The 15567-nt window shown below is 46.8% G+C and overlaps 1 protein-coding gene across 6 annotated transcripts in view; it reads left to right on the top strand.

The window, feature by feature from the left end:
- Positions 1-15567, top strand: part of TECPR2 (tectonin beta-propeller repeat containing 2) — a 134103-nt gene that overhangs the window by 55303 nt on the left and 63233 nt on the right. For all 6 annotated transcript variants that reach the window (XR_012091092.1, XM_007987899.3, XM_037984564.2 and 3 more), the window contains 3 exons: positions 4605-4917; positions 10079-10211; positions 13536-13868. Coding sequence is in view for 5 of the 6 variants with exons in the window: in XM_007987899.3 (XP_007986090.3) it covers positions 4605-4917; positions 10079-10211; positions 13536-13868 (779 nt within the window). In the remaining variant the exon portion in view is untranslated. The remainder of the gene's footprint in view (positions 1-4604; positions 4918-10078; positions 10212-13535; positions 13869-15567) is intronic.

Here is a 15567-nt window from a genome sequence, read left to right on the forward strand (position 1 = left end):
TGCTGTCAAACTCCTGGGCTCAAGCAGTCCTCCCTCCTTGGCCTCCAAAAGTGCTGGGTTTACAGGTGTGAGCCACCATGCCATTCAGCCATTCAGCAGTTTTCGAGGCAGCCACTCCCAGGACCGTGCTCAGCAGGGCTGCTTTCCCCTTCCTCCAGGGGAAGAGTCCACCCGGTGTTCAGGACCTCGCCTTCTCATGCCCACTCAAGTGCACCACCTTGATCTGAGCTCTTTGAGCAGCTCTTTGAGCCTCAGATGTGGCGCTTCCAGATGCTGCTGTAATTGTTTGCACAGGTCAGCACGGTGATATGAGACAGGCTGAGGACCTCATCTCATTTATTTTTTATTTTACCCAGAGCATCAAACATGGTGTCTTACAGAACGTAGGAATCACTAAATGTTTGTTAACATGAGTGCTTTAGTTACATAAGATGAACCAGTCAAAATGGAAATGACAAGAGATTTTTCAGGGGTCCTACAAATAGAAGGAAAACATTTAAAAATTGGATCGCCAAGAGAAATTGATTGACAGGAAAGGAAAGGCAAGAGGAAGAGGTTATGGGCTCCCTTGCTGGAATTCCTCTGGGTCACTCTATTTAGAGGACCTCTCCAGAACAAACCCACCAAAGGCAGTAATCAGATACGATGCTGTTTATAGAATTGTCCATGAAGGACCCACAGCATCAAAACACCCTTGGTTCGTCCTGACGATCATTGTTTCAAAGCTGAATTTGATATATGATATCCTCTTCAGACCCTATCCAAAGGGATTTAGTTACTGAGATGCCAGAAGGACCTAGTGAGATTCTGGTGTGCGAAGGAACCCTGCAAATAACTATCTGTGTGCCTATGTGGGTGGGCCCTGGGGGCGGCCTCTGGGGTTGGATGTGCTGCTGTGTACAGGGAGCATGGGGACAGGCACAGCACAAGTTGGCCGAGGTCTGGTGGGGAAGCAGTGGCACGGAGGCGGCTCTCAACTGTGAGCTGCCTGTAGCCTCGTTCAGGACAGTCGGGCACTTCTGGGGACTTGATGTCACAAGCATTGCTTTTGTGCTGCACGCAGGTTATCTCATTCATTCCTCACTTCAGCCTTTGAGATGGGAGTTACTCTGCCTGGTTTACAGAATGGGAAACAGGGCCAGAAAAGTTCAATAACTGCACATACCATGTACCACTAAGTGTCAGGGCTGGACATCGAGCCCAGGACTTGCTCTAAAACCAGTGCTGTTTCTGCGGTTCACAATCCAAGAAGTATTTGGGAGAAGGAATCAGCCAGGCGTAGGACTGAACTGGAATGCTTACATGTGAACTCTGGTAGCAGCCTGAGAAAAAATGAGAACTCAGATTGCCAGTGGGAGTGTAGATTGTTATAATCACGTTTAAAAAGCTTAAAGTTGTCTTCTAAACTTGAATATGCTCCCAGCAACCCAGCAATAACCCAACAGCCCACCAACTCCATCCTGAGTATCCTTGACAGACTCTGACACCTGTGGGCTAGGGGATAATGCACAGAAATGCTCATAGCACAATTGTTCAAAATAGGTTTAAAAATAATAATTGAAGCCGGGCGCAGTGGCTCACACCTGTAATCCCAACACTTTGGGAGGCCGAGGCAGGTGGATCACGAGGTCAGGAGATCGAGACCATGGTGAAACCCCATCTCTACTAAAAATACAAAAAATTAGCCGAGCGTGGTGGCGGGCGCCTGTAGTCCCAGCTACTCGGGAGGCTGAGGCAGGAGAATGGCGTGAACCCGGGAGGCGGAGCTTGCAGTGAGTCAAGAACGCGCCACTGCACTCCAGCCTGGGTGACAGAGCGAGACTCCGTCTCAAAAAAAAAAAAAAAATAATAATAATAATAATAATAACAATTGAAATATCCATCAACAAGAAAGTGAATAAATAAATTGTGGAATACATTAAGTCCTCATTTAATGTCATTGATAGGTTCTTGGAAACTGCAACTTTAGCAGAGCAACGTATACCAAAACCAGTGTTTTTCCCTCACCAATGTTGTTGAAGGAAACGATGTTTATCTGAGGACCTGCTCTATGTCATTTCGCTTACAGTTGTAGTTTCCAAGAACCTGTGGGCGTTGAGTAGGACGTACTGTACCATACAGCAGTAGAAACGAATTAGCGCGACAGCTTCTTTTTATCAACAGGGATAAATCTGAGAAACATAGTGTTAAGTGAAAAAAAGCAAGTTGCGAAAGTGTACAATTAGCATCATACATTTTAATAAAAATGAAAGATAAACAATACTAAATTATGTTGTCTTTAGAGATACATAGGTATGTGATTAAACCAAAAAAAAAGTGAGGAAATGATAAAGGCAAAATGCAATCCAGTGGTTCCATCTGGGGCACAAGGGGGCAGGAAGTGCTAGGAACACAAGAGACCATTGGTTGGATGACTGATGATTTCTTTCCTAAGTTTGGGGATGGGTTCCCAGGCGTACCTTTCCTTGCTAGGCTTTATAACTGCATGGATATATGTACATGTACACAGTTGTGCACTGCATAACAACATTTCAGTCGTTGACGGACTGCATGTATGACAATGGTCGCAGAAGATTATAATGGAGCTGAAAAAATTCCTATCAGCTGGTGTCTTAGCGCCACACATTACGTGTTCTATGTTTAGGTGTACAAACACTCGTTATGTTACAGGTGCCTACAGTGTTAAGTATAGTCACATGGAGTACAGGTTTGGAGTCCAGGGGCAATAGGCTAGACTAAACTTGTCCAACCCATGGCCCAACACAAATTTGTAAACTTTCTTGAAACATGAGATTTTGGCCGGGCGTGGTGGCTCATGCCTGTAATCCCAACACTTTGGGAGGCCAAGTCTGGCAGGTGGATCACTTGAGGTCAGGAGTTCGAGACCAGCCTGGCCAACATGGTAAAACCCCATCTCTACTAAAAATACAGAATTATCTGGGCGTGGTGGTGCACACCTGTAATCCCAGCTACTTGGGAGGCTGAGGCAGGAGAATCACTTGAACCCAAGAGGCAGAGGTTCCATTGCATTGAGCCCAGAGTGCACCATTGTACTCCAGCCTGGCCAACAAGATCAAAGCTCTGTCTCAAAACAAAAAGAGGGTTTTTTTGTGATTATTATTATTTTTAGCTCATCAGCTATCGTTAGTGTATTTTATGTGTGGCCCAAGACAGTTCTTCTTCCAATATGGCCCAGGGAAGCCAAAAGATTGAACATCCGTGGGCTAGACTATATGAGTGTGTCATAGGCTGTGCCATCTAGGTTTGTGTAAGTACACTCTTATGATGTTCACACAACGGAGACATTGCCTAATGACAGATCTCTCAAACATCCCCGTCACTAAGTGACCCGTGACTCTATATATAGCATATTCTTTTGTTTGTGTCAGATATTTCATAATTTCAGAAAGAAAAAATATCAAGCTTGGGGACAGGAAGGGACATTGGTGCCTCTGATGGGTTTAGAGAAATTCTCAAAGGGCAACACTATAGATGGGTTGCGTGAAGCTCATTCATTCAGGATGTGGAGTGAGCACAACAATCAGATGTCAGAGCAACAGAATCAGAGCAGGAAAGGATGAGCAGACCTGGATTCTTCACCTTCTGCCTCAGTTTCCTCTCCTCCAAAACGAGAGTTGTAACACAGTCATGTGTCAATTAACGACAGGGATATATTCTGAGAAATGCATTGTTAGGTGACATCTTTGTTGCGTGAACAGCATAGAGTGTACTGACAAACGTAGGAGGTAGGTACAACCTACTTCACACCTGGGCTAAATGGTACAGCAAATTGCTCCTGGGCTGCAGACCTGCACCACTTGTGACTGCACTGAATACTTTAGGCAGCCGTAGCACAAAGGTAAGTATTAGTATGTCTAAACATAGAAAAGGTGCCACAAAAATATGGTATTATGATCTTATGGGACCACTGTTGTATTTGCGGTCCATCATTGACTAAAATGGCTTATTGTCGTTTTTGAAGCAGAGTCTTGCTCTATCACCCAGGTTGGAGTACAGTGGCATGATCTCAGCTCACTGCAACCTCTGCCTCCCAGGTTCAAGTGATTCTCCTGCCTCAGCCTCCCGAGTAGCTGGGACTACAGGCATGCGCCACCACGCCCAGCTAATTTTTGTATTTTTAGTAGAGGCATGGTTTCACCATGTTGGCCAGGCTGGTCTAGAACTCCTGACCTCAGATGATCTGCGCCCTTGGCCTCCCAAAGTACTGGGATTGCAGGCGTGAGCCATTGCACCCAGCCTGACTAAAATGTTACGTGGTGTGTGACTGTATCTGCCACACATGGTTGTTGTAAGGATTAGACACGAGAGTGGGATCAAGCCCCACGCGCAGTGCAAGCTGTGTGGGTACTCCGTGAATGGTTCCCTGTGTGCTAATGGGGCACACACCTGTGAGGGTGTGGTGGGCCTCTGTCGGTAAGGGGTGACAGTGTGGTTTAACTGACAAAAAACAAACAGTAGAAAGGGTGAAAAATCAATTATTGTCTTAGCCAAAAAATTCTTGTACTTAATATTAAGGGTTGACAACTGCATTACTTTAAATCGATCCATGTCTGTTTTTTGTTCTTTCTTCCTTCTAATTTTAGTACTGGGAAATTTGGTGCTTGTTTTATACCAGGACTCTGTAAGCAAAGTGATCTAACCTTGTATGCATCACGGCCCGGGCTCCGGCTGTGGAAGGCTGATGTCCACGGGACTGTTCAAGCCACATTTATCTTAAAAGATGCTTTTGCCGGGGGAGTCAAGCCTTTTGAACTGCACCCACGTCTGGAATCCCCCAACAGGGGAAGTTGCAGCTTACCTGAGAGGCACCTGGGGCTTGTTTCGTGTTTCTTTCAAGAAGGCTGGGTGCTGAGTTGGAATGAATATAGTATCTATCTCCTAGACACAGTCAACCAGGTAAGCGAAGGGATACTGCCATATCTTCGGTGTCTGTAGGCAAGAGAATATTTCTCTACAAACTGTTCTGCTCAGCGCCCTCAGAATGCTACCAGGAGCAGTATTGATTTACACTTTACTTTTTCCTTTGGGCCAGTCAAGGAAATTAAATGAAGGTTTGGTCATTTTTATAGATTTGAAAAAAAAAATTTGATTTTGACATTTAGGTCCAATTCTCTGTCAAGAAATTATGTATGTTTTTTGTAGGTAAACACATTAAACTTGTTCTTTTGTTGTTGTTGTTGTTGTTGTTGAGAAAGAATCTCACCCTGTTGCCCAGGCTGGAGTGCAGTGGCATGATCTCGGCTCACTGCAACCTTCACCTCCCAGGTTCAAGCAAGTCTCCTGCCTCAGCCTCCTGAGTAGCTGGGATTACAGACGCATGCCACCACACCCAGCTAATTTTTGTATTTTTAGTAAAGACAGGGTTTCACAATGTTGGTCAGGCTGGTCTTGAATTCCTGACCTCGTGATCTGCCCACCTTGGCCTCCCAAAGTGCTGGGATTACAGGCGTGAGCCACCATGCCTGGCCTTTTTTTTTTTTTTTTTTTTTGAGATGGAGTCTCCGCCTCCCGGGTTCACGCCATTCTCCTGCCTCAGCCTCCCGAGTAGCTGGGACTACAGACGCCCACCACCTCACCCACTAGTTTTTTGTATTTTTTTAGTAGAGACGGGGTTTCACCGTGTTAGCCAGGATGGTCTCAATCTCCTGACCTCGTGATCCGCCCATCTCAGCCTCCCAAAGTGCTGGGATTACAGGCTTGAGCCACCGCACCCGGCCCCCTTTTTTTTTGGGGGGGCTCACTGCAACCTCTGCCTCTCAGGTGCAAGTGATTCTCCTGCCTCAGTCTCCCAAGTGGCTGGGATTACAGGCCCGTGCCACCCGACCCAGCTAATTTTTGTTTTTTTAGTAGAGACAGTGTTTCACCATGTTGGCCAGGCTGGTCTCGAACTCCTGACCTCAGGTGATCCACCCGCCTCGGCCTCCCAAACTGCTGGGATTACAGGCGTGAGCCACCGTGCCCAGCCTTGTTCTTTATAATCTATTTGGGTCATGTTTTTTCTGACTATCCAATTACTATGAGCACATACAGTGATAACTCAAATACGACAGAAACAGTAGCAGAGGCTGGGCACCGTGGCTCACGCCTGTAATCCCAGTACTTTTGGGAGGCCGAAGTGGGCAAATCACCTGAGGTCAGGAGTTCGAGACCAGCCTGGACAACATGGTGAAACCCCGTCTCTACTAAAAATAAAAAAATTAGCAAGGCATTGTGGCACACTCCTGTAATCCCAGCTACTTAGGAGGCTGAAGCAGGAGAATTGCTTGAATTCAGGAGGCGGAGGTTGTTGTGAGCTGAGATTTCACCATTGTACCATAGTCTGGGCTACAGAGCGAAACTCCATCTCAAAAAAACAAGAAACAGTAGCAGAGAATTCTAGTTCCTGAGGAGGGCCTTCCCTCAGCATGCTTTCTCTATTGTTTTGCCCTCAGCATGCTTTCTCTATTGTTTTGCCCTCAGCATGCTTTCTCTATTGTTTTGCCCTCAGCATGCTTTCTCTATTGTTTTGCCCTCAGCATGCTTTCTCTATTGTTTTGCCCTCAGCATGCTTTCTCTATTGTTTTGCCCTCAGCATGCTTTCTCTATTGTTTTGCCCTCAGCATGCTTTCTCTATTGTTTTGCCCTCAGCATGCTTTCTCTATTGTTTTGCCCTCAGCATGCTTTCTCTATTGTTTTGCCCTCAGCATGCTTTCTCTGTTGTTTTGCCCTCAGCATGCTTTCTCTGTTGTTTTGCCCTCAGCATGCTTTCTCTATTGTTTTGCCCTCAGCATGCTTTCTCTATTGTTTTGCCCTCAGCATGCTTTCTCTATTGTTTTGCCCTCAGCATGCTTTCTCTGTTGTTTTGCCCTCAGCATGCTTTCTCTATTGTTTTGCCCTCAGCATGCTTTCTCTATTGTTTTGCCCTCAGCATGCTTTCTCTGTTGTTTTGCCCTCAGCATGCTTTCTCTGTTGTTTTGCCCTCAGCATGCTTTCTCTGTTGTTTTGCCCTCGGCATGCTTTCTCTGTTGTTTTGCCCTCGGCATGCTTTCTCTGTTGTTTTGCCCTCGGCATGCTTTCTCTGTTGTTTTGCCCTCGGCATGCTTTCTCTATTGTTTTGCCCTCGGCATGCTTTCTCTGTTGTTTTGCCCTCGGCATGCTTTCTCTGTTGTTTTGCCCTCAGCATGCTTTCTCTATTGTTTTGCCCTCAGCATGCTTTCTCTGTTGTTTTGCCCTCAGCATGCTTTCTCTATTGTTTTGCCCTCAGCATGCTTTCTCTGTTGTTTTGCCCTCAGCATGCTTTCTCTGTTGTTTTGCCCTCAGCATGCTTTCTCTGTTGTTTTGCCCTCAGCATGCTTTCTCTGTTGTTTTGCCCTCAGCATGCTTTCTCTATTGTTTTGCCCTCAGCATGCTTTCTCTATTGTTTTGCCCTCAGCATGCCTTCTCTATTGTTTTTCCCTTGTCTTCTTGCTCGAATGGAGCCACATCATTTTGCCACTTGGTTTTTTGTTTCGGTTTTGGTTTTGATTTTGTTTTTGAGATGGAGTCTGGCTCTGTCGCCCAGGCTGGAGTGCAGTGGTGCTACAGGCGCCCACCACCACACTCAGCTAATTTTTTGTATTTTTAGTAAAGGTGGTGTTTCACCGTGTTAGCCAGGAGGGTCTCGATCTCCTGACCTCGTGATCTTCCCGCCTTGGCCTCCCAAAGTGCTGGGATTACAGGCATGAGCCACCGTGCCCGGCCGCCACTTGTTTTTTTTTGTTTTTGTTTTTTTGTTTTTTATTTTCGGTTTTCTTTACTTAACAACATATCTTGGGCAAATTTCCATCATTAAAATCATGGTAGGAAACAATTTCTGCTTAAACCAAGATGATAACAGATTATCGTTAGAGACAGATTTAGGAACTTTAAACACAGCTGTTTTGTTTCAGTTTCTCGTTGTCTTAAGAGCAGAGCTTTTGCGCTTTTTAAAATAATCTCTCTGCCTCACCCTCCCAACTCCTCACGCCCAGATTCCAGACCTGGCCCTGTCCTGTTCACGTTCTTCCATTCTGAGCTCAGCAGGCCTCTGCCAGGCATCCCTTTCTCTTATAAGCAGAGCCTCACTATAGAAAATAAATGGTTTTTGGTCAGGCACAGTGGCTCACACCTGTCATCCCAGCAGTTTGGGAGGCCGAGGCAGGCAGATCACCTGAGGTCAGGAGTTCAAGACCAGCCTGGCCACCATGGCAGAACCCCATCTCTACTAAAAATACAAAAACTAGCCAGGCATGGTGGCAGGTGCCTGTAGTCCTGGCTACTCGGGAGCCTGAGGCAGGGAGAATTGCTTGAACCTGGGAGGTGGAGGTTGCAGTGAGCCAAGATCACACCACTGCACTCCAGCCTGGGCGACAGAGTGAGACTTCCATTTCCAAAAAAAATAATAATAATAAAAGAAAGGGTTTTCTTCTTTGGTGTGTGTCAGCAGAACATGAAGTTCATCCTCTCCTCATTGAGGCCTTCTGAATTATTATCAGCCGTGCCTGGTAATACTGGCTTGGCAGAAAGAAAACTGACCTGGGGTGGAGGGGCAGAACTAGACTCGACTCTTCTAGCTCGGTTCCGCCTTTAACCAAGAGTCTCTTACTGGCCTGAGCCTGGTTTTCCTTCCTGTAAAATGGGGTGGGTGTAAGAAGCTTCGATTTAGGGGAATCACTAAGGCGCCTTGAGTTTGTTCATTTTCTAAGGGATATTCTGAAAGATTTTTTTTTTTTTTTTTTTTTTTTTTTTTTGAGGCGGAGTGTAGCTCTGTCGCCCAGGCTGGAGTGCAGTGGCCGGATCTCAGCTCACTGCAAGCTCCGCCTCCCGGGTTCACGCCATTCTCCAGCCTCAGCCTCCCGAGTAGCTGGGACTACAGGCGCCCGCCACCTCGCCCGGCTAGTTTTTTGTATTTTTTTTTTTTTAGTAGAGACGGGGTTTCACCGTGTTAACCAGGATGGTCTCGATCTCTTGGCCTCTTGATCCGCCCGTCTCGGCCTCCCAAAGTGCTGGGATTACAGGCTTGAGCCACCGCGCCCGGCCTCTGAAAGATATTTTTGCACCCTTTCCTCAGTTACAGAGAACTTCTTGCCCTGGATACCTTTTGGACTTATGTGCACTTGTTAATTAGTAGCATCAAGATGCTTTATAACTGTGCATTGGTTTTTTCATCTGAGCACTTACCTGATGCTTTACCCAGTAGGTATAATTAACTTCATTTTATAGGCAGAGAAATGGAGACAGGGGACCGTCTGGGACAGATGTCACAGTCACCCTCAGAGTCTGGACCACCCAGTGGCAGCATGATTGGCAGCTTTCAGGAACAAATGTTATGTTTGCAGCTGTCCATCAGTTATTTAAAATTACAGTCTCTTATTTGCACTGTTGACAGCAAAGCAAGGACTTACTTTAAGTCTGTGTGGGCTCGGGATGTCCTGTGTTTTGTTTCCACCCCTTTCAGATAATGCTGAAGGAACCTCGCCTCCCTTCATGTATTCATTGAAAACCCTTGAGCTGCAGTGTACACTGGCCTCTCCTGCAGGAATGCACACAGTAGGAGCACTGTTCCTGCACACAGTAGGAGGACTAGACCTGTCTGCACGCTATTTCAGCCACAGGAGTGGGGTGCCAAGTGGAGGTCTGGATGAGGTGCTGCGAGCCCTGAGAGCCCTGGGCTTTGCAGCAGAGGGCGAGCTTGTCCGAGGCTGCTTCTCAGGGAGGTGGCATCTGGAGAGAACTGGAACTCCTCCAGCAAACATGGACAGGAAAGGAATTCGAGCAGAAAGAGAAGCACATGCATGCACCATGGAGGAACAGGGCTGGGACTGGGTTGTCAGGGCCGGTGCACCTGCAGCAGGGACAAGGGCAGGGTGGCACATGGGTCGGAGATGACCGAGGCCCCACCCTGCCAGGGGACCCCTCAGATCCTGCTTACCAATCTGTCAGATGTTACCTAACTTTGGATTGAATTGGAATTTTCAGAAAGTTGCCATAGTAAAGTGCAGTTATCATTTGACTGATTTGGACTCTCACACATGCATTTTTTTTTTTTTTTTTTTGACAGGCCACAATTGCTGGTTTGGAAGGATCCGGTGATATTGTGTCTGTTTCGTGCACAGAAAATGAAATATTTTTCTTGAAAGGAGATAGGAACATTATAAGAATTTCAAGCAGGCCTGAAGGATTAACATCAATAGGTTTGTAATTATTATAAAATGTACCGTGTGTATGATGGGAAGTACTATACTCTGTTGTTTGTAATCACAGTTAATAATTGATCAGACTTACCATTGAGCCAGGCACGGTGACTCACACCTGTAATCCCAGCACTTTGGGAGGCCGAGGTGGGTGGATCACTTGAGCTCAGGAGTTGAAGACCAACCTGGGCAACATGGTGAAACCCTGTCTCTACCAAAAATACAAAAAACTAGCCAGGTGGGGTGGCGTGTGCCTGTGGTCCCAGCTACTTGGGAGGCTGAGGTGGGAGGATCACTTGAGCCTGGGAGGTGAATGTTGCTGTGAGCTAAGATCGCACCACTGCACTCCAGCCTGGGTGACAGAGTGAGACCCCGTCTCAAAAACAAAACCAAAAACTTACCGTGATTTTGCTAAACTATTGCAACTTTATTTGAACATGGAAGATTTGGAGGGTTTCCTCTGATTCTTTTTTTTTTTTTGAGACGGAGTTTCACTCTTCTTGCCCAGGCTGGAGTGTAATGACGCGATCTCGGCTCACCACAACCTCTGCCTCCCAGTTTCAAGCTCTTCTCCTGCCTCAGCCTCCTGAGTAGCTGGGATTACAGGCATGCACCACTATGCCAGGCTAATTTTGTGTTTTTAGTAGAGACAGGGTTTCTCCATGTTGGTAAGGCAGGTCTCGAACTCCTGACCTCAGGTGATCCGCCTACCTCAGCCTCCCAAAGTACTGGGATTACAGGTGTGAGCCACCGCACCCGGCCACTCCTCTGATTGTTAAAAATAGTGTTTACACTACATTTCTTGAAAGTCACCTCCTTTAAGGCTTACATCAGATAGTCTCACATTTAGTGGAGTTGCCTTCATGGTTGTGGAAGATGGGGAGATTGAGAAAGGAGGAAGGAAAAATCAGAAACCACTTTACTGATACCTGATCTCCGTCTGGGACTGTATGTGGGATTAATGCTCCAAAAGACATAGAATTGCATGAAGTTTTAGAAGATTTAAATCCGTTATCTGGGACTTACCGTTTACCCTTAACTCAGTTCTTCCTTGTAGGATTGATTTTTCTCTGTGCTTTTGACACTTTTTGGTAATTCATACAAGCCCAAATTTTAATGAGCAAAGAATCCTAATATGTGTCGTCGTGCGGACATCCACGCACTTTATATATTTGGGTTCCTCAGGGAACTTGTTCCTAATGGTGGCAACAACAGCCATATGGGCCCCATCACCCTCCTCACTGCCATTACCTCTGAAGTCAGAGAGGGCAAATTGGGATGAATATTCCAAAACATAATTTGTATAAGAGGCGAATAAACTCTGACTCTTGAGTTTATGAGCCCCTCAGACAGTGTCATCAGAGGGACAGTATGGCTTTCAGGAAGGGTGGTGACTTGGAGCCACCAGCCTGAGCTCTGGACCTCTGCTGCCCATAGAGCTTTCTGCAGTGATGAAGATGCTCTCATCTGCCCTGTCTGGTAGGCAGTCACTGTCCATGGGTGGCTGTTGAGTACTTGCAATATGGCAAATGCAGCTGAGGGATGAATTTTACATTTTGTTTAATTTTTTTTTTTTTGAAATGGAGTCTTGCTCTGTCCACCAGGCTGGAGTGCAGTGGCGCAATCTCTGCTCACTGCAACCTCCACCTCCTGAGTTCAAGCGATTCTCCTGCCTCAGCCTCCTGAGTAGCTGGTATTACAGGTGTGCACCACCACACCAGGCTAATTTTTTGTATTTTAGTAGAAATGGGGTTTCACCATGCACCATGTTGCCCAGGTTGGTCTCGAACTCCGGAGCTCAGGCAGTCCTCCCACCTTAGGCTCCCGAAGTGATGGGATTACAGGCATGAGCCACCATGCCCAGCTTAAGTGGCGCCCGCCACCACACCCAGCTAATTTTTTTGTATTTTTAGTAAAGATGGGGTTTCACCATGTTAGCCAGGATAGTCTCGATCTCCTGACCTTGTGATCTGCTGACTCAGCCTCCCAAAGTGCTGGGATTACAGGCGTGAGCCACTGAGCCCGGCCCAATTTTGATCAATGTGAGTTTCAATAGTTACAAGTAGCTGGTGGCTGCCTGTTGGACAGGGCAGCTCTAGGCAAGATCCGCCATTAACTTATGTAATCTTCGACAAGTCGCTTCAGAGCAGAGTCCTGCCCCTCCAGTCTCCAGCGTACACTCCATTGCCTACAGTCTTCCCCTAACACATGCCCTCAATAGAACGTGCGTGCTTCAAGGGCAGGAATTCCTATGTCTCATGGACTGCCATGTCCCAGCAGCTAGCCCTGTGTCTGGCACACAGAGGATCCCTGATAAAGAGAGGATGGCGAAGGGATCAAAGTGGGCTGTGGTCTTGTGTTGAGGGTGCTGTAGCTGGAACTGCTCTGGCCTGGTGCCCTGTGGTGTCAGGTTGCAGGAAGGATGAGTGCACTGCAGTAGTAAGCTCACTGGCCCTTGGTCTCGGGGACAGGGGACAGAGACTCACATGCCTGCTCTCACTCTGCTGTCTACTTGCCTTGATGCTGTGTAGTAATGGACTTCTCTGTCTTGAATTTGTTCTAATGGAAAATTACCTTTCCCTCTTGCAGGAAATTTAATTACAGCTACACATATATTTTCAAGTGCCCTTTGAGTAATCTTAAAGTATATTCAAGGCATAGTATAACTAAGCTGTTTTGTTATACACAGGCATCTCTCATTTATAAATACTTTGTAAATTAAAGTGAGAAATGCTGTATTCGTAGTATTTTTTTACTTTTTTTTTTTTTTTTTGAGACAGGTTTCACTCTGTTGTGCAGGCTGGAGTACAGTGGCATGATCTCAGCTCACTCCAACCTCCACGTCCCAGGCTCAAATGATTCTCCCACCTCAGCCTCCCAAGTGGCTGGAACTACAGGCATGTACCACCACACCCTGCTAATTTTTTGTATTGCGGTAGAGATGGGTTTTCACCATGTTGCCCAGGCTGGTCTTGAATGCCTGAGCTCAAGTGATCTCCCCACCTCAGCCTCCCAAAGTGCTGAGATTATAGGTGTGAGCCACCACTCCTAACTTTTCCTTACTACTGAGTTGCTTTAAAAAGACAGCTATGGCAAATTATTTTACTGATTTTAATATATGAGCTTCTTGAAGAACGAAAACTTTCTTAGACTCAATTGTGTGATTCTTTTAGTTTTGCTGGTTTCTATGAATTTAGAATCTTTCAGTTCTTTAGCCGGCTGGCGCCTATGTGACAACTGGTATTTAGGGCTAGCAAACCTGGGTAAGTGCACATCAGCTCACTCTTGGATCACTAGTGGTAAAACCAGACTCTTCTTTCTTAGTGAGAGATGGTCTGGAGATGTCTGGATGCTCAGAGCGAGTCCACGTGCAGCAAGCAGAGAAGCTACCAGGGGCCACAGTTTCTGAGACGAGGCTCAGAGGCTCTTCTGTGGCTAGCTCCGTGGCCAGTGAGCCAAGGAGCAGGAGCAGCTCGCTCAACTCCACCGACAGCGGCTCCGGGCTCCTGCCCCCTGGGCTCCAGGCCGCCCCTGAGCTGGGCAAAGGCAACCAGCCCCCCTCACAGAGATTCAACGCCATCAGCTCAGAGGACTTTGACCAGGAGCTTGTCGTGAAGCCTATCAAAGTGAAAAGGAAGAAGAAGAAGAAGAAGACAGGTACCCTCTGTAGCTGGCATACACCCACCTGGGGTGACAGGCTTTCCCAATTCTCTGGGAATCCCACTGCTCACTGAGTGAGCACTGGCCCATTCATCCAAAAGAGAACACCTACATTTCTTCCCCAAAGGAGTTTTACTGCAAAATACTTCACATTAACGGAAAATACACACACACACACACACACACACACACACACACACACACAAAGGTCTAAATGATGACAGACCACCTGCGTATGCACCACCCTGCTTAAAGGGTCTCGGTTTTGTACTTTTCAATATTTATTTATTATTATTTTATTTATTTATTTATTTTGGTGACAGTTTCGCTCATCGCCCAGGCTGGAGTGCAATGGCGCGATCTTGGCTCACCGCAACCTCGCCTCCCGGGTTCAAGCAGTTCTACTGCCTCAGCCTCCTGAGTAGCTGGGATTACAGGCATGCGCCACCATGCACAGCGAATTTTGTATTTTTAGTAGAGACGGGGTTTCTCCATCTTGGTCAGGCTGGTCTCGAACTCCCAACCTCAGGTGATCCACCCGCCTCAGCCTCTCAAAGTGCTAGGATTACAGGCGTGAGCCACTGTGCCTGGCATACTTTTCAATATTTACATTAAAATGTCGGGGCTGGGCACAGTGGCTCACGCCTGTAATCCCAACACTTTGGGAGGCCCAGACGGGCGGATCACGAGGTCAAGAGATCGGGACCATCCTGGCCAACATGGTGAAACCCTGTCTCTACTAAAAACACACAAATTAGCTGGGTGTGGTGGCGCGTGCCTGTAATCCCAGCCACTCGGGAGGCTGAGGCAGGAGAATCACTTGAACCCGGGAGGCAGAGGATGCAGTGAGCCGAGATCGTGCCACTGCACTCCAGCCTGGCAAGAGTGAGACTCTGTCTCAAAAAAAAAAAAAAAAAAAAGGTTGGTTTATCCATGTATACCATTGATTAAACCAGAGATTCTGTGAGCCTGGGTAGAAAGTATTGGAAACTGGAAGATCTATGCTGGTAAATACATGGGACATTCTATGTTTAGTGTTGAATATGCTACCAAATACGGGATTTAACATTGAATTTTTTTCTTTTTTTTTCCAACTTTTAAATACGGGGGTCCATGCGCAGGTTTGTTACATGGGTATATAGCAGCCAGGTAGTGAGCACAGTATGCAATAGGTGGTTTTTGACCCATGCCGCCGCCTCTCCCGCTCTGGTGGTTCACAGTGTCTGTCCTTCCCATGTTTATATCCGTACCTGCTCAATGTTTGGCTCCCACTTACAAGTCAGAACATGCAGTTGATTTTCTGTTCCTGCATTAATTTGCTTAGGATTATGGCCTGCAGTTTCATCTATGTTGCTGTAAAGGACAAGATTTCATTCTTTATTTTTATTTATTTATTTATTTGTTTATTTATTTATTGAAGACAGAGTTTCACTGTTGTCGCCCAGGCTAGAGTGCAGTGGCGTGATCTCGGCTCACTGCAACCTCTGCCTCCCAGGTTCAAGCAATTCTCTTGCCTCAGCCTCCTGAGTAGCTGTAGAGGTGGGGGTTTACCATGTTGGCCAGGCTGGTCTTGAACTCCTGACCTCAGGTGGCCCACCCGCCTCGGCCTCCCAAAGTGCTCGGATGGCTCACAAGCGAGAGCCGCCGTGCCCAGCCTGGATGTCATTCTTTGTTATGGCTGTGTAACACTGAATTT

The sequence above is a fragment of the Chlorocebus sabaeus genome, chromosome 24 (genome assembly GCF_047675955.1).
Source record: "Chlorocebus sabaeus isolate Y175 chromosome 24, mChlSab1.0.hap1, whole genome shotgun sequence".
NCBI classification, from domain to species: Eukaryota; Metazoa; Chordata; class Mammalia; order Primates; family Cercopithecidae; genus Chlorocebus; species Chlorocebus sabaeus.